This window comes from Scleropages formosus, chromosome 17 (assembly GCF_900964775.1).
Source record: "Scleropages formosus chromosome 17, fSclFor1.1, whole genome shotgun sequence".
Taxonomy (NCBI): domain Eukaryota; kingdom Metazoa; phylum Chordata; class Actinopteri; order Osteoglossiformes; family Osteoglossidae; genus Scleropages; species Scleropages formosus.
In genome coordinates, this window is record NC_041822.1 from 23005959 (window position 1) to 23030264 (window position 24306).

Genomic DNA, 24306 nt, shown 5'->3' on the forward strand with positions numbered 1-24306 from the left:
GTGTCCTCCGAGTGCTGCACGGAGCACCTGCCTCAGGTACAGTACGTGGTTTTCGAGCGGCTGCTGGGTGGAGGATGAAGGGAGGGGGGTGTTTCTTCGCCTGCGAATGAGCCGTCTGTTCGTGATGCTGTTTTAGCCATTAGCCTGCAATACGGGGAACGTGGGATCTGCTCTGTTAATTGCTAATTGTGCTGTAAGACACACGAATCGAGGGGGTGGGGTGGGGTGGGGGGGGCTGCGTTCCGTTATTCGGAAGAAAGTGCTCGGGAACGGCGCGGTATTCGGTGGGGTTCTGCCACACAGTCTGTGAAAGCGAGCCAACATTTACCATGGTAAATGTTGCTCAAACCCCGCCCACCCTCTGGAGAGGGGTTCTTCATAGGGGTCCCCTTACCTGCCCTCCACCAACAGCGGGTGATCGGTCCCCGTCGGACCACGACAGACACGCACTGGAGTCGGGGGGACGATGGAAGCGTCGTGCGAGACGGGATCATGCGGCGCTCGAACCCGAGTTTACTGTTAATGAATCACTACGCGTTCCTTGTGAACGCTCACACGGAGCTGATTGCAAACACACCAGGATGTTGAACTGGGCCATACGGGCGAGCTCACTCTGTGTGTGTGTGTGTGTGTGTGCGCCTGCTTCGCTCTGCTTTTCACCGACGTGCAGCGCCACCGCCAGGAGAAATCCCGCCCAGGGCAGAGTCCCCGACTTAATTAAAGCACCGCATGAGGCAGAGCCAGCAATTTGTCTTTCGCTCCCTAATCTTGTCACATCACACAATGAGACCAAAACGTTAAAAAAAAAAAAAAAAAAATTAATCCAGTGTTTTTTTTCTACTCTTTCATGATTTATCTATATGAAGGGGAAAGAATTTGCTTTAGGTAAGTTGGAAGGAAATGGTTTAAGTGAAACAAGTCATGGAGACAGAAATTTGGTTTCAGATGTTTTTTTTTGGGGGGGCTTCCCTAGAAGATGTTTATTAATGAAAAAAAAATGACATGTTGGACAAGAAACTGCGAGATTGTCTGTCACCTTTACGTGTTAGGTTTCATGTGCTGTGTGCTGGAGTGAACAGCATGCAGATCTTCTCATCTGAGCCTCCACATCTCATTCCAACCTCCACATCTCCTCATTCCAACCTCCACATCTCCTTAATCCAACCTCCACATGTCCTCATTCCAACCTCCACATCTCCTCATTCCAACCTCCACATCTTCTCGTTCCAACCTCCACATGCCTTTATTCCAACCTCCACATCTCCTTAATCCAACCTTCACATCTCCTCATTCCAGCCTCCACATCTCCTCATTCCAACCTCCACATCTTCTCGTTCCAACCTCCACATGCCTTTATTCCAACCTCCACATCTCCTCATTCCAACCTCCCAATTTCCTCATTCCAACCTCCACATCTCCTCATTCCAACCTCCACATGTCCTCGTTCCAACCTCCACATGCCTTTATTCCAACCTCCACATCTCCTTAATCCAACCTTCACATCTCCTCATTCCAGCCTCCACATCTCCTCATTCCAACCTCCACATCTTCTCGTTCCAACCTCCACATGCCTTTATTCCAACCTCCACATCTCCTCATTCCAACCTCCCAATTTCCTCATTCCAACCTCCACATCTCCTCATTCCAACCTCCACATGTCCTCGTTCCAACCTCCACATGCCTTTATTCCAACCTCCACATCTCCTTAATCCAACCTTCACATCTCCTCATTCCAACCTCCACATGTCCTCGTTCCAACCTCCACATCTTCTCAGTCCAACCTCCACAATTCCTCATTCAAAGCTCCACATTTCACTTAAAGCATCCACAACTCCTTGCTTCAACTGCCAGATCTCCTCACACAAACCTCTCCACAGTGCACGAGGGAAACGAGCACTTTGAGCACAGCTACAGTTTCCTCGGAGGTCCTGCCATCACGTCAGTTTATTGAGGCACGATGGCAGCGCACACAGTCGAGTTCTGAATTTGTGTCCTCCCTTCTCGCTGTCTCCCAGTAGGGGGAGTCACCCCTGGGTGTTGCACCCGTTGCCACAGTTTCTTGTTTCTTTTCTTATCCCGTGTATGTCGTATTTGTGCAAATCACACAACTGACAAAGATGTTTACAGCGTTGCATCACATTGCGTCTGTCATCCACTCGGTTGCTGTCTGCCTGAGGAGGGCGCTGTTGCAGTCGGAATCCATTGAGACCCTTTGACCAGGTTAAGTCCTTGACCAGGTTAGCCTCTCTGGTCGGTCAAGTCCTTCACGTAGTTTGTTTTGTTCTTTATCGTTTCACACTGAAGCCACTGCAGCACTATGCCCTCCTTCATCTCACGGTCCAGGTTCAGGACCTGTGATCTGCCCCCCCCCACCCACTTATCTGTTTACGTGTTCAATTTAACTGTTTTCCAATCTGTTACACGGTCCCGTACCTCCTTGTTCCTCCTCGTCTGACTTCATCTCACCCCATCTGCGCAGCTGGGCACTTTTACTGGAACACTTCCCTTTAAGTACCTTCACTGATGGCACAGACCCCCCTGGGACTTGAACCAACAGTATCTGGCCCTCAAACAGGAGCAGTTGACTGCTGTGCTGGCATCTTTCCTTCCACGGGTGCCTTTGTAGGTTTACTGAGTCTCCTTCCTCCTGCCTGCCTGCCTGCCTGCCTCTATGGATGGGGAACATGACGGCTGGTGGACTGAGGAGAAGCGATGTCACCCTGAGGAGCTACAGCACCCCGTGATGATGTCCCACAGTGATGGGCGGTGCAGGGTGTGAGTAACACAACCTCAGCAACACGGGCGTCGCTGTCCCTTCGGCACCACCCACGTTCCCTCGACAGTCTCAGGACTCCTTAGGCTTTCCCACGCTGAACTGAGCCGAACCCCGCGTCGACTCGTCTCATGTGGTTTCGCAGGCCCCGCCCCCTTGTGTTCCTCCACGGTACCAGGGAGTCTCTGGGAAGTATGCTGCAGAGGGGGAACCTCCAGCGGGACCCCCCCGGACTCCCCGCAGATGTCCTCCCGCGACACGGTGGCGATTCATTTGCACCGCCGTGACTAACATCTTGCCGAAAAGCAGCGGGGCCTCATTATCATTAAGCATGCAGAAGTGCCAGAACTGATAGGATTACAAACGAGACGTGGCTCAAAGCCGATGAGAGGAGAACCCGGCTCCTCCCAAGTTCTCCTGACTGTCCGGCCTGTAATTCCACCCAGCGGCAGGAAAAACCAGCCTATATTTCTTTCATTGTGTAAGTCAGTCCCACTTATACCCCGATTTATTTGTAGCCAATGAGGAAGCCCTGTTCATCTCCATCGTCAGTCACATTTCTGACAACTCCCCTGATTGGACAGCAGGAAAAGGGGGTGGGGCCAGTTTATTATGGGGGGTCCAAAAAGCATGATGGCATTTTTGGTGTCCTTCCAACTGAAAATTGGTTTATTTTGTTTAGTGTTCCTCATGGGTCATGCAGTGTCATACCGTAGTAATGCGGATGTCAGCGCTCACACTGTTCACAGGTCCTCGAAGTGGAGTATTAAGGTATTGATGTTATTGAAACTTCATGCTCGAGATCAGAATTAAATTTACAAGGAGTCTCGTGCTCATTTTGTCTGAGCTAAAAGAGCTGTATCAAATGAGGCCACATATGGGACGTAAAATTAATAATGCCGCTCTTTTTTTATGGCGCCCACCCCAGAGCTGCCCTCTGGCGGGCAGCGACTTTATTATCAATTCACGGGTTTCATAATCTCTGCGCTCACCTGAGAGCTATACTTTTATGAACAGCAGATTTTTGCAATTGGAAAGAAACGTTATTTGCGAAACGTAAGGGGAATACACTCTTAACCATCACACGCACCCAAGGGATCAAGAGCCAGTGTGTGTTTCCCTGCATCTCTTCGCCACACCTGGCCACTGTGGCACAGCCGCTGTTTGAACCCGGATCCCTGCTGTAAGGTACGGGGCCTTTTTCTGACACGACTGGGGAGGCGTGGTTTGCAATTTATTGTGATTTATTCATTCATCTAACGCCTTTCTCCACGGAAACCTAAAGTGTGATGTTTGTGTGCTCAGCCACTTTACCTGTTTATAGAGCTGGGTCATTTTTACTGCCTTAGTTCCGGGTAAGTACCGTGCTCAGCCGAGGGCCAGGGGTTTGGACCAGGTTCTTCAGTTGTAAGATGATGGCATCAACCACTATGCCACCTGCTGCCTTGTTTTCACTTTGAAAAAGCACAATATTAACATGAATAAGGTTTTACCTGTTTTTACCCAAGTTTCACCCATCTTTTCATTTGACATTTTTAAAAACACTGGTTGCCTTCTCAGACAAATGATGGAGCTCTCGGCCCGACGCCAGAGCCAAAGCAGATACGAGTCATGGTACAAGAGTCATGTCCTGAGTGCAGGGACATCTACGAGGACCTTAAACATCTGGGTATGAATTTAGGCCCAAATCCCAGGAACAGTAAGGAGCGTTTTTCCAGGAACTGCTCGCAGGCCTGTCGCCAGAACCTTCAGCTGTGCATCTGAAAAATACCCACATGGTTTATTTTTGTGTTTTCTGAATTTACAGCAATACTTTTCTTTTTCAGTCTTGACGCATTTGTCTTCTCTCCAAATGAAGTTAATGCATGTAAATATTTACACGGAGGTCAGAGGTCAAGACTGCCCTAAGTATTGGAACTTTATCAAATGGATGTCAGTCAATGGCACGACTTTAGAGAGGAAAAAGGTCTCCGGTCGTCATGGTAACGGGTGATGCTTCAATGACTCACAGGCATGTATGAAATGCGCGGCACGGCAGCTTGTACGTGACCTTTTGTATTAGAGAGAAAAAAAAGTCCTAAATGTCACTTTTTTTTTCCACGTAACAGTATCGCTCTGAGTGGCGAGCCGTCGATGCTTCTGCGGGCCGTGTTCGCAAACGATGCGAATCACTGCAACTTTCAGATTCCCTTTTCGGTGAAAGGGCAACTCTGAAAATGATATCTGCTGCAGATGCAGCGAGAAGAAAGTTCGGTGTGATTTCAGCCAGTGGCACATGGCTGTTTGTGTCTGGTGCTCAAAACACACATCAGTTCCACGGCGGAAACGTTTTACCTCGAGTCTTCAGATGGGCGTAACATGCTGGCGATGCACGTGGTGAAAATAGCGTAACACTGATGCTCACCATGATATGACACTAATATGGACCGAAAAAAGCGCAACAGATAGCAGAACGATGTACAGCAATACCTCGATTTGCGAAATTACCCCATCCTGAAAAACAGATCGGAAACCAAAATCTCAGATCCCGAAAGCCTATTTCCCATTATTTTCAATGGGGGAAAAATAATGTGTCCTGAGTCCATCTGAACCCTCAAACCAATCCCAAATATCACCGAAACACTTAAAACACCTATTTAACCATTAACCCATAATTTCAGTTCAATATAGAACACATTTACACTTTTTCATTTAACAGACACTATTTCAAAGCGATGCGCATCTCAGAAAACGGTTCAAAAGTGGGTGATACCAACAGGCGGAGAGATCTAGGTGCCAACACGTGAATCACTTCATGATTATCAAACACATTTTTACATTTTTTCAGCAGATGCTTTTTTCCAAAGTGACTTCCAGTGAAGTCTACGTAGTGTTATGAGCCCACACACCTTATTCACCGCGGTGACTTACACTGCTAGATACACTACTTACACTGGGTCACTCATCCATATATCAGTGGAACACACACACTCTCTCTGTCACTCACACACTATGGGGGAACCTGAACGGCATGTCTTTGAAGTGTGGGAGGAAACCAGAGCACCCTAAGCCTCCCACTGCCAGATACACTACTTACACTGGGTCACTCATCCATACATCAGTGGAACACACACACTCTCTCTGTCACTCACACACTATGGGTGAACCTGAACAGCATGTCTTTGGAGTGTGGGAGGAAACCAGAGCACCCGGAGGAAACCCACGCAGACACGGGGAGAACATGCAGACTCCACACAGGCTGAGTGGGGATCGAACCCGTGTCCTCTCCCACCACCGAGGCTGATAACACTCCATAGAGTTCATTGGAAGCTGCTTTGGAGAAAAGTGTCTTCTAAATAAGAAAATGTAATGTAAATGGTTTTTATTGGAAGCTGTTTTACTGATTTAATAATAACAGTTAGTGCATTTGTGATATTTTAGGAATGCTGCATGTATACTATGGTAACGCTTTAAGTGTAATGCAGTAGTAGCGTAAGAAGCCAAATGAAACACCACGTACATATTGTACAGTAAAAGATATGTACCACTACAGCATTTTCTTCCATCAAAAAAGACATTTTAAAGTAAAAACGTAAAAACACACTTTTTGTAAGTTCAGATTTTGAGTTTAAATGTATCCTTGTGCAGATCGGTGTGTTTGCGAGAGGGTGTATACAGGAGCGCCATGCAGCCAGGACCTTCTGATTTACCACATCACTCGTCATTTAGCATCACAGTTAACGTCACGGTCCCACATTTTCCTCCAGAGACGCCTGTTTGTTTGTGTTTCCGTTAACCTGCAGGACAGCAACGGGTGGACGATCGACCGTCTCGGCCGATTGTCCCAGAGTCGTATCTACGGGGCCCCCCCCACCTGTGTGACGGGACGTGGACCCGTTGTGTCCAGGGGTCCTGCCTCTGGGATGTGGGCTGACTCTGATTTTCATTTTTTTGCTGTTGGATTTGGAGGTTTCAGGTTCAAATCCCATCTACTGCTGTAGTACCCTTGGTCAAGGCGTTTACCCTGAATTGCTCCAGTAAAAATGACCCGGTTGTATAAACGGAAATATTTTACGGTTGCTAAGTGTCAGCTAAATAAATAGATATAAATCAATAAAGGCTTAACAATCCAAATGCCCCATCATTTATTTGAGGGTTAGACTCTTAAAACTTTGGATTAAACAAATAAGTAAATAAATAAATAGAAACATTTTGTAAGACTTTTATTTTTAATTTTTTTTAAACTTCAGGCTACATTAAAACAACATTAAAATGACAAAAAAAAAAACTTTTTTTTTTTTTGTCTCAACAATATCCACTTCTGACCGACCGATTCACAGCATAAACGTGCGACGCTATACATCTTTTTAATTATCACCAGCGCTCAGGAACAGCGGACAGAAGCCGTGAACACTGTGGAAGTGAGTTGAACTAAGGTGGCGTCAATACCGTTTTACTCTGCTTTACTGCAGTCTGTCACGTCAGAGGATAAACATGGGTCAAATTCGTTCCACAAAAAGAAAAAAAAAATGTAGAAAGTCAAGAAAGTGCTAATTAAAAAAAAAAAATTAATTTTTCACATTAAATAAATTATTCGTATCGTGTAACATGAGGGGCCAGTGTGTATTTACTTGCAAATTTACGTTTACGTCTACATTTCTTCGTTTAGCAGACGCTTTTGTCCAAAGCGACGTACATCTCAGCAAAAGTACTTACTTACTACAGTAGAAAAATTCCTCTCGATTTATTTATACATGCTATATAATTGTTGCAAACACAGTTCGAGCAACATCCGCATCTTCTCCCTTCCATTTCTTCCAGTTAAACTTCATCAGCTCCTGTCACTGGGAGGGGGATATTAGCCACGGCATCTCGCCGATCATCACCCGAACACCTCCGCACTCTTTCTTCTGCTGGTCTGACGGGAGGGTGTGAGACTCCGAAGAGCCCCTGGTGCTTTTTCTCTGCAGTTCCGCAGTACTCAGATGTCGCACGTTGATGGAAAACTAGAATTCAGCCTAGCTGCCGAATGGGGACGTGATCCACCCCCTTTCGCAGCTTCTGCAATTTTATAGTTGGACATTTTACCCTTTGCTTTTCAGGTGAAATAACAGAGTCAAGGCTATAATATCTGAGCCCCGTGGGACCAGCTGCCTTTTGGTTGAGCTTCTTGAGTCCCGCCTCCGCTGCAACTGGCTGCGCTCTGTTAAGTTCAGCTCAGCTCTCATCCCACATTTGTGCTCTGCAAGAACAATCCTAGAGAGCAACCACCCCCAAATGGTTAAACATGCAGATGAATACCTGCATTATATTTATGTTTTTGTTGCTTAGCCACCTCTTTTATCTACAGGGACTTACAGCGTTTGACCCATTTATAAAGCTGGATATTCGTAGTGGTGCAATTCAGGGGTTCTGCAGCAGGAGTAGAGGGACTCGAACCAACAACCTTTAGGTTACGTGTCCTTAACCGCTACGCTTCTTGCTTCGTTCATGTCGTCTTGTTTTCATTAGTGTTTCGCTTGGTCTGATCGCCGCTTGCTTAGACTTTAACTCATCGCCCTCTATCATGCCGCACACATCCGCAGGTATGCGGTGGAGTTGGGGGGGAAGTCAGATCTGCTGCGATTTTCTGAGTAAGAAGGACAGGAAGGCAGCAGAAACATACCTTTCGGAGGTCTTTCCGCCGCTGGTCGGAGAAGACAGGAACGTACAGCTGCTTTCAAAGACACCTTGTTCTGGAAGTGTGTCGGGGGGTCGGACGAGATGATCTTGCCTTCCTGGAGCGAGACCGGAGAGGGTCTTCGCAGAACCTGAGTCGTAGCAGGGGTTTGCGTCCAGTCAGTCCTTCAATCCCCAGCACCAGCATCAAAGAGCATCTGAGTATAATGATTTCTGAGGCTTTATGGATTTGCAAATAACTTCCTACTTAAGCATCTTCCTCAAAGGGACAACAATGATACCAATTCCAGGACTGTGTACATTTTTGCTGTTACTCAGTGAGATACTTTTACTTGAGTAATTTTTTTAACTTTTTTTTTAGTTTAGCAGATGCTTTTATCCAAAATGAAATCTAATGAACTCTATGTAGTGTTATCAGCCCACACAGCTTATTCACCATGGTGACTTATACTGCTAGATACACTACTTACACTGGGTCACTCATCCATACGTCACATCAGTGGAACACACAGTCACTCGCACACTATGGGGGAACCTGAACAGCACGTCTTTGGATGGTGGAAGGAAACCAGAGCACCCAGAGGAAACCCACACAGGGATGGGGAGAACATGCAAACTCCATACAGACTGAGCGGGGATCAAACCCACATCCTCCCACACCACCCAGATGCTGTGCTACCATGCCGCCAGTATTTTACACACACACACACACACACTGTCTGAACTGCTTGTCCCATACGGGGTCGCAGGGAGCCAGAGCCCAACCCGGCTGAAGGCTGGAGGGGGAGGGGACACACCCAGGACAGGACGCCAGTCCATCACAAGGCACCCCAAGGGGGACTCAAACCCCAGACCCACCGGAGAGCAGCACTCAATCCAACCCACTGCACCACTGCACCCCCTCTGCTGGTATTATTGTATAATTATTGTGAAAGCTGCGGTACATTTAGTCAAGAACTGAGTTTGACTGCCCTGTCCACTTCTATTAATAGTAATGGTTACTGAGGTTAAAGGTACTAAACCACAAAGCCTCGCTGGGCTGACTGACTCACAGTGGTGGTTTAGAAGTGGTTGGTAAGGACCCGGTCGTGTGTCACAGTTGGCTGCCAGACTGGTGCATGACCTAAGGTCACCATGGGAAGCTTTCATATGCCTCAAGCTCCATCACTTTGGTTCTGCAGTAATGGTTTTGTTAGCAGAACAATACAGTGCCTCCCCTCACTCTTAACAGCGCTATCCTTTCAGGCGCCAGGATCCCCCAGCTGATCACGACCCACTGAGCTTGATGCTGTGATGCAGAGCTGGCTCCCAGCATCCTCTAGTGGTGTAAGTGTGCAATAGGACCACAGCGCCTCCACACCTCTGCACCAGGTTCTCAGGTGGCTGTGCTGCTCTCTCTTCCCAGACGCCAGCGGACGGCCAGTGTGTGACCAGTGCCGGCCGGAGTACGAGGGTCCCAATTGTGACCGCTGCAGGGATGGTTTCTACAACTCAGACAGCATCTGCCTGCCCTGCGACTGCAACGGAAACGCGGATCCCCAGGCCTCACCCCGCATCTGCGACCCGGATACAGGCCGTTGTCTGAGCTGTGTCAACCACACGGCTGGCTCCCGGTGCGAGCGCTGTGCAAAGGGCTACTCTGGCGACGCCCTCGCGCACAACTGCACCCCAATAGGTAACTTTCATTCTAGAGCTTAACTAAACCTCTGACTGGACATCTTGATATGAGGTCTCATCAAGAAGATTACAGCTGAATATTTGCTAGAGTCATTCAAGTCCAGCTCAAGGGTATAGAAATAGAGTCCTTAATAAAACATAACTCTGTTAAATTATGTTAAGGGGTAAGTTCAAGTAAGGTAACATGCAGTCCCAGTCAAAAATGTGAGTGGGTCTGCTTGAAACTAGACTTGCCTGGACCAATATAACATAGAAACTGGACTTTGGAGGATGAGAAGTCAGTTTCATAGACTGGTGAGTCAAAATTTGAAGTGTATGTGCCCAACAGCTGAGTATCTGTGAGAACTAGAGGGTTAGGGTTAAGTGTATGAGTTGGGCTGTGTGGTTTCTGCTGTTCAGCATGGAGGGGGCAGTGTCATGGTATGGGGTTGTTTTACTGAACTTAGAGCTGGTCATCTTTTTCAAGTCCATGGCCATTTCAACCAGCATGGCTATCATAGCGGCAAGCTATTCAGTCAGGGTTACGCCTAGCTGGGCAGTGTCTCATTCTTCAGCACGATATCGACCCAAAGCACACCTTAAGTGTGACAGACTGCTCAAACTAGTGTCCTGGAAATATAAAATTGTATTTTTTTCCCCAAAAGGGTTTCCAAAAAAGACTCCTAAGGAAATTTTTCAACTCGTAGTCCACAGACGTGGAGTGAATAGCTGCAAATGAAACACAACACAACATTGTTTGGTTAGATATGGTCCTCAATGGTCTGCAGTGACACGATATAATGGTTTTCACAGTCCTTGTACCCTAGCCAGAGTCAAGAGGCCTGTCCAGGGAAAACTTTGAGCGAACTGACGTGTTCAGTGTCTGATCCCTAAAGCAAAAGGTGTTGGTCGTACTAGTTGGAGGAAGGAGGGCTGCTTACTGTATTTCAGAGTGTCAAGCATTACTGTTGTCCATTGGGACACAAGGTGTATGAAGGTCTTGGAGAAACACGATTATAGGAGAAGACACTACAGACTGCTGACGTATAGGAGCCAGGGAGGAAAACAGAGTTAGCAGCCAGCTTACTTGCTACCGGTGAGACAAGAGAGACCATAACCGTAGTTTAATTTACTGTCATGACTCGGGACGACTGACACAGTCCTCACAGGTCCTCTCCCACGGGCCCTCAAAGCCAGCCGTCCTGGACAGGAGGGAAAATTGCCCCACTTCATCATTCTAGGCAGCTGGCAGGAGTGAGGCATCTCAGCGCATTGAATTTGGCCTAATTGGAGAAATCCCACAATGACGTGTGTTCTTCCCCTGCTCCGGTGTGCTGCTCCGCTTGCCCGGGAAACGTGGTTTTCGAAGGAGCGGGGCTGCTGTGGCTTTGAGCCAAGTGGGTCCACGGTGCCTTTGAGAGGTGGAAAGGCACTGCTTCTGCTGGTCTGCCACCTCTTGGGTGCTCCCAGCTGCCCGCCATCATTTTGACATCATGTGATTAACAAAAACGCAGGACTTGGAGGGGGTTTCCTCTATACAGGCAAACTGTAAGCCAATCAGAACATAGCAGCATGCTGTCAACCAATAAGAACAAAGTAGCCTGCTGTGAGCCAATCAGGATTTATAGGCATGCTGTGAACCAATTGGGACCCAGCTTCCGGCTGTGAGCCAATCAGAACACAGCAGTTTGCTGTGAGCCAATTGGGGACATCACAGCATGCTGTGAGTCAATCAGAGCACAATAGCATGCTGTGAGCCAATAAGGACAAAGTAGCCACTGGGAGCCAATCAGGATTCAGTAGCTCACTGTGAGCCAGTTGGGATAAAGTAGTCTGCTGTTCGCCAATCAGAGCACAGCAGCATGCTGCAAGCCTTTGAGGACACCGTTCTCAGCTGTGAGCCATTCAGAACAGAGTAGCCTGCTGTGAGCCAATCGGGATACAGTAGCCTGCTGTGAGCCAATCAGGATATAGTAGCCTGCTGTGAGCCAATCGGGATATAGTAGCCTGCTGTGAGCCAATCAGCTCAAGGGAGCATGTTGTGTGCTAATCAGGACGTTTGAGATCTTCTCAGGGTTTCGGCAGGATGGGCTGATTTACATTATGAATGATAAATGCTCTCTTCCTGGCACCAGATTTTCCAGCTGCACCTACAGCCACTGCCCCTCCTACCAGCACCACGTTGCAGTGAACAATGTTGTCATCTACTCTCACCTGGACAAATCAGGAATCGCTGTGAGGATTGCTTTTTGAACTCCTGACTTATATCATGGAGAGTGAACCCACTGACCCTGCCGAGAGAACTTATTTCAGCTGCTTGAGTCTGGGAGTCTCAGTCTTTGAGTCATTACCCAAAGCTTCTGACCACAGGTGAGGATGTGGACGTAGGATGAGCAGTTATGAGCACCCCCTCAATACACGTGCCAGTCTCCTGCTCCCCTTTTTGATCACTTGTGCCGAGATCCTTGAACTTATCCATTAGCGATAATTGTTCTCTACCTCGACCAGGGGGATGGAAACCCTTGTTTTTGGGAGCTGGAGGGAAGCTGGTAGCATGGTGTCAGAAGTGTCTCCTTTGGATCCTAAGGTCAACATTTTGAATATCACCTACTGCTGTTGTACCGTTGATGAAGGTACTTGCCCTGAATTGCTCCAGTAAAATTACCCACCTGTATAACTAGGTAAATAGTTGTAGGTAGCTTAATATTGCGAGTCACGTTGGAGAAAAGCATGCTGATTGGGTACATAGCATGATATGCATGATTGGGTATATAGTTCTAAGTTGAAGAGATCAGTCTGTTAAAATGTGACCATGACCTTAGACTTAGAGGCACCGATTGTCATCCCAGCTGCATCATACTCTGCAGCACAGTTCTTGAGTACGTATCGAAGGTCACAGTTAGACGAGGCCAGAAGGACGACATCCTTATTCGCTCCAACTGGACACCGTGCCACCGTGGCCATGAAAATCATAAATTGGAACGTAGACAAAACATTCACGTTCAACGGGCTGAGCTTCCAAGATGACTTCTCGGTGCCTTTTCAGCTTGAGCCCTTTGGGTTGTCAAACCTCAAGGTCATCGGCCCGTGACATCACCTCCAGGCCTGGCTGCAAGGCTCGGTCACGGTGACCCTGATCCAAGCAGGGTTCACCACGTTCTTTACGTGTCCTTATGAGGGTCTTCGTGGACCATTCTTTGTGTAGACTCTCTCTCCAGACCTTTTTATCGAGGAAACCACTGCGAAGAGCGCAAGACTCCACAATATCCAGACAACCACATCAAGGTCATGGTCCATCAGTGGAGAAAACCACATTTTTAATGAAAAAAGTTAAATTATATAATGGTTTGAATTAGATGTGCTTCAACAGCAGTGACCATTTCTGTATTTGTTACCTGAATGTCATTTCTACACGCAGCTGATGCAGGATGTAGAATTAAGCTGATATGAAGGAACAAAGAGGTATGGAGACAGTTGCCACGGACCAGCTGTGGTGGGGGCAGGGGGATGGTGGGAGGGCAGTCCTTGAGAGTCACCAGCTGCTCCATCGGAAAGCGGAAGTGTGCAAGGAAAAGGAAAAAAAAAAAACAAGATTTCTTTTAAAAATAGCCCCCCCCCCCCCCCCTTCTTCTCAAAACTTTAATCTGGAAAGCTGAGTCAGTGTGGAATTCACCGTGACATTCGGAACCCTTCATTTGTTACTCGTAATTATCGGTAGGTGAATAAATATGCGACAGAAATGTCGATCTGGTGGAAACGCTGATTTCACATGTTCATCCTTGCGTTCTTGGGTCAATGAACAAGGACTGTGGCAGAGTGACATTGGCAGAGAGGCTCTTCTGATTTTTCTGATTCATGTGGGGTCATTTTGTTTTTTTTTTTTCTTTTTTTTTTTATGAGAAGGGCCGATGAAACAATCCAAAATCCAAAGCGGTGCAAACGTAATCCTTAAGTGGCTTCTGTTTTCCAGAAACGTTTTTTTTAGCGGTCTCCTAGGTCTCTCTTATATCGGGGCGGGGCGGTCACATTGTCTTATTTCTTATGCAGAAAAATGTGTTCACTGACCCACAAAGCTGTACGTGAAAATCATGAAAACAACATGAAAACATTGCAGGCAATGCAATTGTCACACCTGCAAACTCTATATTTCAGTTCATAATTGTTGCATAATACCCATTGATTAGCAGTGATTTTCATTTTGGTCACGATCTTTTTTGAGCGATCTTTTGGCTGGCACAGTGATATAGCTGTCTCACAGCGTCTGGGTGGTGGGAGAGGACGTGGGTTCAATCCCCGCTCAGTCTGTGTGGAGTTTGCATGTTCTCTGGGTGCTCTGGTTTCCTCCCACACTCCAAAGACATGCTGTTCAGGTTCCCCCGTAGTGTGTGAGTGACAGAGAGAGAGAGTGTGTGTTCCACTGATGTATGGATGAGTGACCCAATGTAAGTAGTGTATCTAGCAGTGTAAGTCACCGTGGTGAATAAGGTGTGTGGGCTGATAACACTACACAGAGTTCATTGGAAGTCGCTTTGGAGGAAAGTGTCTGCTAAATAAACAAATGTAAACGAACACACTTCTGTTCCGCTCCACTTGACCGAGTTGTCACTTCCCTCCCGGCCGACAGGGGGAGACATTTAATACTGTTATCGCTGCCTCCCTCCACTCTGTATAGAGGAGCTGCGGTCAGTTTATTGGCAATTTCATCCATATCTAAGTTACTCTTCATTTCATGAGTTTCACGGGGAAGTTAAAACAAAACAGATTAGTTTAAAAGAAACATTTGAAAGCTTGCAAGTTTTGTGTGGGCATAAGCAAAATTATTGGCACCAATACTTGAGTCAGTTTTATTTATTGGAAGTATCTGCTAGTTTGATACATCTTCCCATTCCGGTTTACATTTCATGACCCAATACTCTTGTTCAAGGCTCAGAAAACAAAAGGCCTTATTCTGTGGAAAACTGGAAGAAATTAAATGAATTTTGCGAGGTCCTGTCAATCTTATTTATGCTAACTGGAGTTCCCGTATACAATACTTTGATGTGTGGAGCCTCGGACTTGTTTAAACTCCACTGAAGCCTTGTTATGTTTCACAGCCAGAAGAGTAGTGATCCCACTCCCACTCCGACTTCATTCATATTTTTATGTACACTTGTTTTCACAATTCTGTTTATTTAACCAGTTATCTAATTATTTAGTTTTGTGGGTTTATTTTATTTTATTTTATGGTAAAGTTTCACCTGGGGTCTGTTGGTCTGGGGTGTGGGTGGGTTATGCTTCTTATTGCTCTTTTTGTAATTATGTTTACATATGAAAAATTTCCCAATCAAAAATAAAAAAATCAAGTCAGCCTGATGTTGTGGTCTGTAGACCACAAGAACATCCTTCTCGCAGTCAAACATGGTAGAGGTTCCATAATGCTGTGGGGTTGCTTTGCTGCATCTCGAAGGGCTTGAACGTGTGCACGGTGCCACAGATTCTGAAGATTATCGAGGCTCTTTGGAGCACAGCGTTCGGCCCATTGTTTTGAAACCGGGTCTCAGTGAAACATGTCGGATACCGATCCAAAACGTGAATTCAAAAGCACCAGGAATGATGCATCAAGCTAACTGATACTTAAAAGATGCACTCGGGGTGGTTATATTCTTTACAAGGTGTGCAACTAAGTGCTGATTCTTGGGCACTAGTCGTTTTACCGAAGTCTTTTTCGCTACATGGAAATGCTCAGAGTTTAAATTTTTTTCATTAATTTTTTATTTTTGTGAGTGAAAGTAAAAAATGAGTACTTTTTCCTTTCTGTTTCAAGAGATGTGGTCAAAAGCACTTCGGTGCCAGTAAATTCAGGCAACAACTGTACCGCTTTTGCTACCACAGTAAATAAAACCTTCTCATACTGTTGTTTTTCAGCTGTAAAAATCCTCCCCGCTCCGGATCGTTTGACGAGTACAACGGCAGCCACAAACAGTGCAGCCTTCAGCCCGGCTGTTCCCCCTGCTAGCCGAACCATGACCACCAGGGCCAACTCCACCAGCCTTCCGGCTTCGGTCACCACACAGGCAATGGTCACCAGCCTGAGCAGCCCCGCAGACAACTCCACACTTCCTGAGGTCTCCTGGACGCAGTTCAACGTCATTGTTTTGGCTGTCATCATCGTGGTGGTGGTGTTACTCATGGGCTTCGTGGGTGGGGTCTACACCTACCGCGAATACAGGAACCGCAAGTTGAACGCACCCTTCTGGACCATAGAGCTCAAGGAGGACAACATCAGCTTCAGCAGTTATCACGACAGCCTGCCCAATGCGGACGTCTCGGGCCTCCTAGAGGACGAAGCCAGTGAAGTGACGCCCAACGGCCAGCTGGCCCTCAGCGCCCCAATGAATATGTACAAGGCTTAACATTCCTGGTGTCTTCGCCCAGACAGCACCCTGGCCACCCCCACTCAAACTGAGTACAGGTGGAACAACCAGAGGGAATTTAAAGAGTTTGATGTAAGTGGAGTTGGCCAGACTATGGGACTTGTCTCTCTGGTGGAGTGCAACTGCCTTCAGAGAACTACGACATGGAAGTGCAGTACTTACAGAGACAATCCTTGAGCACATAGTTCCTTTGACCTGGAGTGTCATGGCACATAAAACATTGCACAAGAACACAAAAGAGGAACCTCGTTAATATCACAGTACTGAGATACAATCAGCTATAATTGCTGGAAAGTGGCACAGTGAGCTGGATTTTGAGCTGGTTGGCTTGGGTTCAGTCAACTTGGGTTGGGTTAAATTGTTTGGGTTAGATGTGGTTGGGTTGGGTTGGGGTGGACTGGATTATATCAAGCTAGGTTGCAGGAAGACAACATGGGTAGGCACAGTTAAACTTTGCCCATCAGAGCACATGGAACACATCTCACTGCAGCAAGAAACCTGCAGAAGACACCTCCTCCCCAGTGTCCACATCTGTTGAGAACTTTACAGAAACAAAGCAAAGCTGGAGGAGATAGGCTGGAATGTTCACATACACCTTTTCATTATGCTTTTCTCCAAAGCAACTTAGAACTATATACCCAATCATACAGCTGGGTTATCTTACTAGAGCCTTTTAGGGCAAATACAGAGCTTAAGGGTCCTATAGCTGGAGGGGAGGCTTGAACCTGCCACGTTTGGGTCCAAAGGCAGCAGCAGCTCTAGCCGCTACACTATCAGCTCCCCGTGATGCAGATATGCACACATACATGCTGTACACACTGACACAGGCGCAGACAAAAATACTAACCATCGGGTCACAAGTCTTGCCCACTCATTTCTGACACTTGGGGGGTTATGTGGCACGACCCACCCTAGAGAAAAGGAACTCTACAAGAATACTTTAACCGATGCTAGTAAATCGATGCATAGATGCTTCAGTTGAAGTGCTGCTGAGAAATGTTAAGAAGCTTTTAGTTCCATTTCCTTCCTTGCCATAAAAGGCACAACTAATAGCACCGATGTTAAAGTAGCACGGAGGTCCTGCTCTTCCTGGAGAGACACGTGGGTTCAGTTGTGAAGGACCGAAACGCAGTTTGACCTCGAGACCGAACGAGGATGGACTGGTGTGAAGCATCTGTAACGTTGTTCTTTTTTTGTGTGTGTTGTTCATTTTTTTGTCTCATATTTATTCTTTTCTTTTGCACATTTTCTTTTCCATCTCAGTGGAACATTTGTTTGCGCTCAGTGTGAAAAGCACAGCCTGTTTCCTCGTCCTGTGCAATCTGAGCATCTTCCGGGAGGAAAAAGGATGGGTTCGCCATCCTCAGCATCTTCTAGAGTGCCGTGCAACTGGAGGAGGAAAGTGTTCGGAGAGCGAGTTACTCTGTTTTTTTCTCCATCAGTTCCCTCCACAGCTGCCCCGTGGAGCAGCTCACGGGAAGGGGTGGGTGGTGGGGAATCACCTGGGTGGCGAGTGGTAGGAATCCTCTGCGCGAGGAACCGGAACCCGTGGCCTCGTCCCTTGTTCTGGACAACTGGGCACCTCCTCTCGAGCCGTCATGTGAACAGAGGGGCCTAGGATGAGGGGAATCTGAGGCTGCCAGACTGACTCCATGCCCCCGTTGCTGCTGTGAGGGATAAGAGATATCTGATAATTAATAATAATAATAATAATAATGAAGGAGAACAGAACCACACAATCGGCCAGTCCACGTGTGCTGCTCCTCTCCCCGACGCATCTGTAGCTGTAAATAAGAGAATGATGTACATTTGGGTGTAAATAAGAGTTCGATGATGTACAGTGGGATGTAAATAAGACTAAGGGGTGCTGCGCAGGCACATGGGGCGACTTGCTCTCCTGGGCCGGGAACTGAGCGGGGACATGGTTTGTCATGAAGATAAGCTGCTCACCCATCTGCGCCCCCCCTCCCGCCCGCCCGCCCCGACCGACACAGGGGAGACGCTCGTTAACTCTCATTTCAGCTAATAGCAAGGTGTATATATGGTGAACTAATATTGAATATGCTGTATTTAATAAAAAGAGAACGGTGTTTGGTTGGTTTTCCCGTCACTGTCTGTCCTGTGTTGTGTGTCCTTTGTGGTTTGTGGTGCACTCTGTTGCCATGGGGGTGGGGGCTCCAAGGCTGCAGCGAGACAGCCCTGATTGTATCTCCGGGGCCGTTCCGTGTGAAAAATCATGGTGGCATTTCTCCTCCGCCCGCCGTTTCCCAGCAGCAGAAGGATACCGAAGGAAAGATTACCTGATGTGACCCGACTTGGTCGGACACCACTTGTAGCAGAGTTGATACCCTTAAAGTTTACATTCCTAACACTGGGCCGTGTCCATGGTAGACATGAGTCAATCCGCCGTACCAGATAGGGGGGCCGTGCATCAGCCATGTGATTCAGCAGCTTGCTCTGCAGTGGATGTTGTGTCAAAACATAACGAAAGCATCGGCTTGGGGGGGGTGTCGAGGGGTCCTGGGAGTCCTGCTGAGTCTGGCAGGTGTCTGTTGGCTTTCCCCTTCAGAGCAGGTGCTTCCTGTCTGACCCCGAAGGGGAGCCGGGTTCGCGGCGTATTGTGGCATCGATGCGCTCCTTTCCTGGGTTGTGTGTAAGTGCGACCGGCCGCATACAGGATGGAGCCGCGATCAGGGCATTTCCCCGCGTGAATCATATGCCACACGGTGCCGGCGTTCCACGGGGCCCGCAGGAACCAGGTGGTTCACCTCCCTGGAACCCACGCTTCTCTGAAAGCTGACTCGACCTTGGGAAATGGAAGGGAGACCGAAAGAAACCCACATTCCGCTTCCTCCGCGTCTCTCCGTCCATGTGTCACGGTCCAGAGCGGGGAGGGAAAGCGTCCTCCGGCAAGGTGGCTGAACAGGCGCTCGGGTCCAACAGCCCGCTGGTGCCGCGGGGCGGATTTTTACACTTGACTCACTTACACAGCAGCGCGTTTCTTTCTGAGCGCCTCTCTCAAGGCGACAGCTACAGGGCTTTGTCTGGAACTCGAACCGGTAACCTGGTTTCAAGTCCAAGACTGTAACCACAGTGGGAAACCACTGCTTTGCATCTTGCGTCTCTGATCCTACGAAAACCGCATATTGTTACTGTGATTATTCTGCTCCTTGGTCAAATGCTTTTATACAAAGTAGGCTAGGAAATTTCATTCATTTTCCTCTCTTGGAAGCTGAAGCCAGAATGTTTGTTTTGGAAGTCTTTCGTTACCATGGCTCTCGGTCGGAGCGTTGCCCTCGGGGCTCATCGCCCCCTCGCACCGTTCTCACAGACAACCTACCGCGCCTTTTGGATCGCTTCGCCTTGATCTCCACCCAACTCCAGAGTGATGGCGCCCCGATGATGGAGTCCTCAATCAGCACCTTGTTTTTCGCAGGGAGGAAACCGAACAAAACCCTGTTGACCTCCTGTGTGAGATAGAGGAGGTAATGAAAAGGGTAGGATGAAGGATCTATTGTTGCTCACGGGGTCCCCGTCAGCAGCAGCTCTCCGAGCTCCTGCCACATGGTGATTCAGCGGATCCAACAGTAGGCTTTAAACAAGAGCCAATGCCAACAGCTTCCCTCCCACACACACATCTGTCCGACAAAACCTCCCCGGCAGCTTGCAGCCGCTGTCCTTTACTCACCGTCTGGCACGCACCCAAGGGAAGGACACGAACCCACAGCTTGAAGGTTTCTGGTTCAGGTCTCAGGTGGAGCCTTCTTGAGATACATCTGGGCAAGGAACTTAACTTGAATAGTTCCACTCAACTAGACATATACACACACCGTCTGAAGACTGCTTGTTCCAAGCGGGGGCACGGCAAGCCAGAGTCTAACCCGGACACAGAGGGTGTAAGGCTGGAGGGGGAGGAGACGCACCCCGGATGGGATACCAGGCCATCGCAAGGCACCCCAAGCAGGACTCGAACCCCAAACCCACAGGAGAGCAGGACCTGGTCAAACCCACTGCGCCACTGCACCCCTCAACTAGACATCTAAATGAATTTTCTAAAAATGTAAGAATTAGAGGTTGAGAGTATTGGCTAATAGTAACTGGAGTTGCATTTTGGGATTTCGGAGGGAAAGGGCTTCACAACAGAACTGTAGTGTTAATGGGAAGAAACAGTCATCATCATCATCATCATCATCATCATCTTCAAGAAATGGCAATCATCTTCAGTTCTTCACTAAGATGATCGGGATCTGGTGATGCTCTGACTAAGTGCTTATCAAGATCAAAACTCCTTCTGTAGGAAAGTAGATCTTTTCCACTGTAAATTGTATGTTGTTATGACCCAGTTTCAACTCCGGTTCATTTTCAGGGAAAAAAATAGTTCAGAAATGCCCTGGAATACAAACGTTCAGAAAAAAAATGGTGAACAATGTTTTACGGAGGCAACATCACTACAAGTGAAACTTGTCACAGTCAGTTTTAACCTCCTTAATTGGAAAGAGGTTGTAGAAATGCAGGGAAAATTTTTTTAGACTTTTTTTGGTATCAAAATCAATAAACCAACCAATGCACTTCGACTTATTGCAGCATAATTTTGCAAGTAATTGTTACAAAGAAGAGATTTTTTCAAAGAAACCCCAAACAGAAAACGCATTTTGAAAACATGGGAAAATCTATTATCTGCTCTACATAAATGATCATTTACATGCGGTAGTTAAATTAATATTTCTGTGGTAAGTGCATATAAATAACTTTTTTAATACTGGTTCCATTTCCATCAGCATTTCTGCCAAAATGGAAGAAATACTGAAACCAAAAAAAGTTTTAAAAAAATGCAAGCAATAGTACATACATACATACACAGATATGTATTAGAGATGACATTTCAGAAGCAAATGACTCCGGGGTCTTAGCAGAGTGGGAGATCAAACACTCTTGGATTGTGCGTCACACATCCTGTTTTTTACTTTAAAAATATCACTGTGTCTCACTGAAAATACAGTTTATTATAAAGTCTGCTAAACAACAACAAAAAAAAACTCCCAATTACTATGACTTTGTAGTGAAAAGCACTCAACCTCACACAATAGTTGGATATTAAAAATGACTGGAACTGCATGCAATGAGATGAACTTTAAAAAAAATCATAATGTAAATAATACTGTATGTGATGGGGAGGGGTTATATCAAGCAGAATACCAATTACCTTGTTTCTCTTTTCAGCTACCTGTCCAGTGCAGGGTTGCGGTGGTCCGGGGCTTATCCGATCCTCTCCTAACTGCACGGTTATACAAGTTTACACACACACACACACACACACATTTTCAGAACCGCTTGTCCCATACGGGGTCACGGGGAACCGGAGCCTAACCCGGTAACACAGGGCGTAAGGCCGGAGGGGGAGGGGACACACCCAGGACGGGACACCAGTCCGTCGCAAGGCACCCCAAGCGGGACTTGAACCCCAGACCCACCGGAGAGCAGGACCATGGTCCAACCCACTGCGCCACCGCACCCCCTCACAAGTTTACACTCATTTTTTATAAATGATCAGTGAGCACATTTTGGAAACAGATCATCTCCAGGATATAATACCGGTTGTTTTGTTTTCGTTACATACAGTCCCATGAGTTGCGTAACAGCTTTCCAGTATTGCATTATTTTCAGATGGGTGCTCCTACTCTATACCAGAAAACTAATATTGATTTATCGTTCCTGTCATAGGGGGCTTGGTGGTGCAGTGGTGCAGTGGGTCGGACCGGGTCCTGCTTTCCGGTGGGTCTGGGGTTCGAGTCCTGCTTGGGGTGCCTTGCGACGGACTGGCGTCCCGTCCTGGGTGTGTCCCCTCCCCCTCCGGCCTTACACCCTGTGTTGCCGGGTAGGCTCCGGCTCCCCGCGACCCCGTATGGGACAAGCGGTTCAGAAAATGTGTGTGTGTGTGTGTGTGTGTGTGTGTGTGTGTGTGTGTGCGCGCCCCTGTCATAGGGGGTGTGGTGGTGTAGTGGGTTGGACCAGGTCCTGCTTTCTAGTGGGTCTGGGGTTCGAGTCCCACTTGGGGTGCCTTGTGACGGACTGGCGTCCCGTCCTGGGTGTGTCCCCTCCCCCTTTGGCCTTATGCCCTGAGTTTCTGGGTTAGACTCTGGTTCCCTGCAACCCTGTATGGGACAGGCGGTTCAGAAAGTGTGTGTATGTGTGTTTCTGTCATAGGGGGTGTGGTGGCGCAGTGGGTTGGACCAGGTCCTGCTTTCCAATGGGTCTGGGGTTTGAGTCCCGCTTAGGGTGCCTTGCGATGGACTGCCGTCCCTTCCGGCCTTGTGCCCTGCGTTGCCGGGTAGGCTCCGGTTCCTTGCAACCCCGTATGGGACAAGCGGTTCAGAGAATGTGTGTGTTCCTGTCATCATAACCAACAAATGTTATTATACTTGGTGAGAAAAAATCGACATCACATTAGCATCTGTTTCTTGCTTTGCATGTCGCTACAGAACAAAATTAAGTCATCGATTTTATTTAGGCCGCTAAATATTTTTCTCACCACATGGAAAGTATGGAGAATTTCAGTTATTCGACTGAAATTAGCTTCCGCCTAACTCCCAACAGCTGACGCAAAATAAGTTCATTTACACAGCTGAGTTAAGAAACCAGCGGTTGGATGCATCAGAATTTTTCCATTCATTTAACGACTACGCATCATCATGCATCATCTTAGTGTTTGGAACTTCATCCGCAGTGATACCTATTTAGGTGATTTCTCTTAACGACGAAAAAGAAGCAAATTTCAGTTTCAGCTCGTGACTCCGTGTAACTTCGAAGCTACTGAAGTAACCCAGCAAAAAAAAAAAAAAAAAAGAAAAAAAAAAGCACATACTTTCAGTGCTTCTGCCAATCCCAGTTTGGAAATGATCCAATTTAAAAGGGCGACACTTTATTCCCCGGGGTCGCCAAGTGGCGGACGGGCCTTCCCAGGGGCCTCGGAGCACGGCGCACCCTCTGATAAGGCGGAGTTTTCCTGTTCTTTTCCGGCAAGGCGCGACCTGCTTTTTTCACATGGGTACAGGGACTCGAGCTTTCAGTCCCACCCCTCGCACCGCACACAAGTCCCTGAAGTTTCCTGGTTTCAGTTTCAAAGACTCTGAGTTCTGTTATGACACAATGGTGCATCGCAGACGTGAAACTGTGCATTCTGGTTTGCGCGTGGGTGCGCCGCTCATTGGACAGCCAGAACTGTGTTATTGCCATGTGGTCGTGGAAGTTCGATGGCTGCGGTTGGTGAAAAAGCAGGACAAAGTTCAGAATCGAACATGTTTCATCATGTCCACTTCTGCTGTATTCTACCAGCACTGTTCTCACAGATTACAAGTATTATTTTAAATAATGCGTCTCTGGCCTTATATACATGTCCAAAATCCAAAGACATGCTGTTCAAGTTCCCCCACGGTGTGCGAGTGTCACGGAGTGAGTGTGTTTCACTGATGCGTGGATGAGTAACCCCTTGTAAGTAGTGTATCTAGCAGTGTAAGTCACCATGGTGAATAAGGTGTGTGGGCTGGAAACACTACATAGTATCCGTTGTAAGTCGCTTTGGACAAAAGCGTCTGCTAAGTGAATAAATGTAAATGTACCTAATGACTAGCTTCATCTCCACGTGTGTGGCCTTCCGTTCTTTTCATTCAAATATAATTAGTCTTGGGTTTTCTTATGATTACAGTAATCCACCCCTTATCTGTGGGGGATTTGTTCCAAAACCCCCAGCGGATGCCTGGAACCACAGATAGTACCGAACCCTATATATACGAGGTGTGTCCCTATTCC

At 47.4% G+C, this 24306-nt stretch overlaps 1 protein-coding gene across 2 annotated transcripts in view; it reads left to right on the top strand.

The window, feature by feature from the left end:
• The window catches only part of LOC108921867 (multiple epidermal growth factor-like domains protein 9), a 105223-nt gene extending 86623 nt beyond the window's left edge, over positions 1 to 18600 (top strand). For both annotated transcript variants that reach the window (XM_029259662.1, XM_029259663.1), the window contains exons 5-6: positions 9837 to 10106; positions 15992 to 18600. In XM_029259662.1, coding sequence (XP_029115495.1) covers positions 9837 to 10106; positions 15992 to 16479 — 758 coding nt within the window. In that variant the 3' untranslated portion in view covers positions 16480 to 18600. The remainder of the gene's footprint in view (positions 1 to 9836; positions 10107 to 15991) is intronic.
• The last annotated feature ends 5706 nt before the right edge of the window (positions 18601 to 24306 follow it).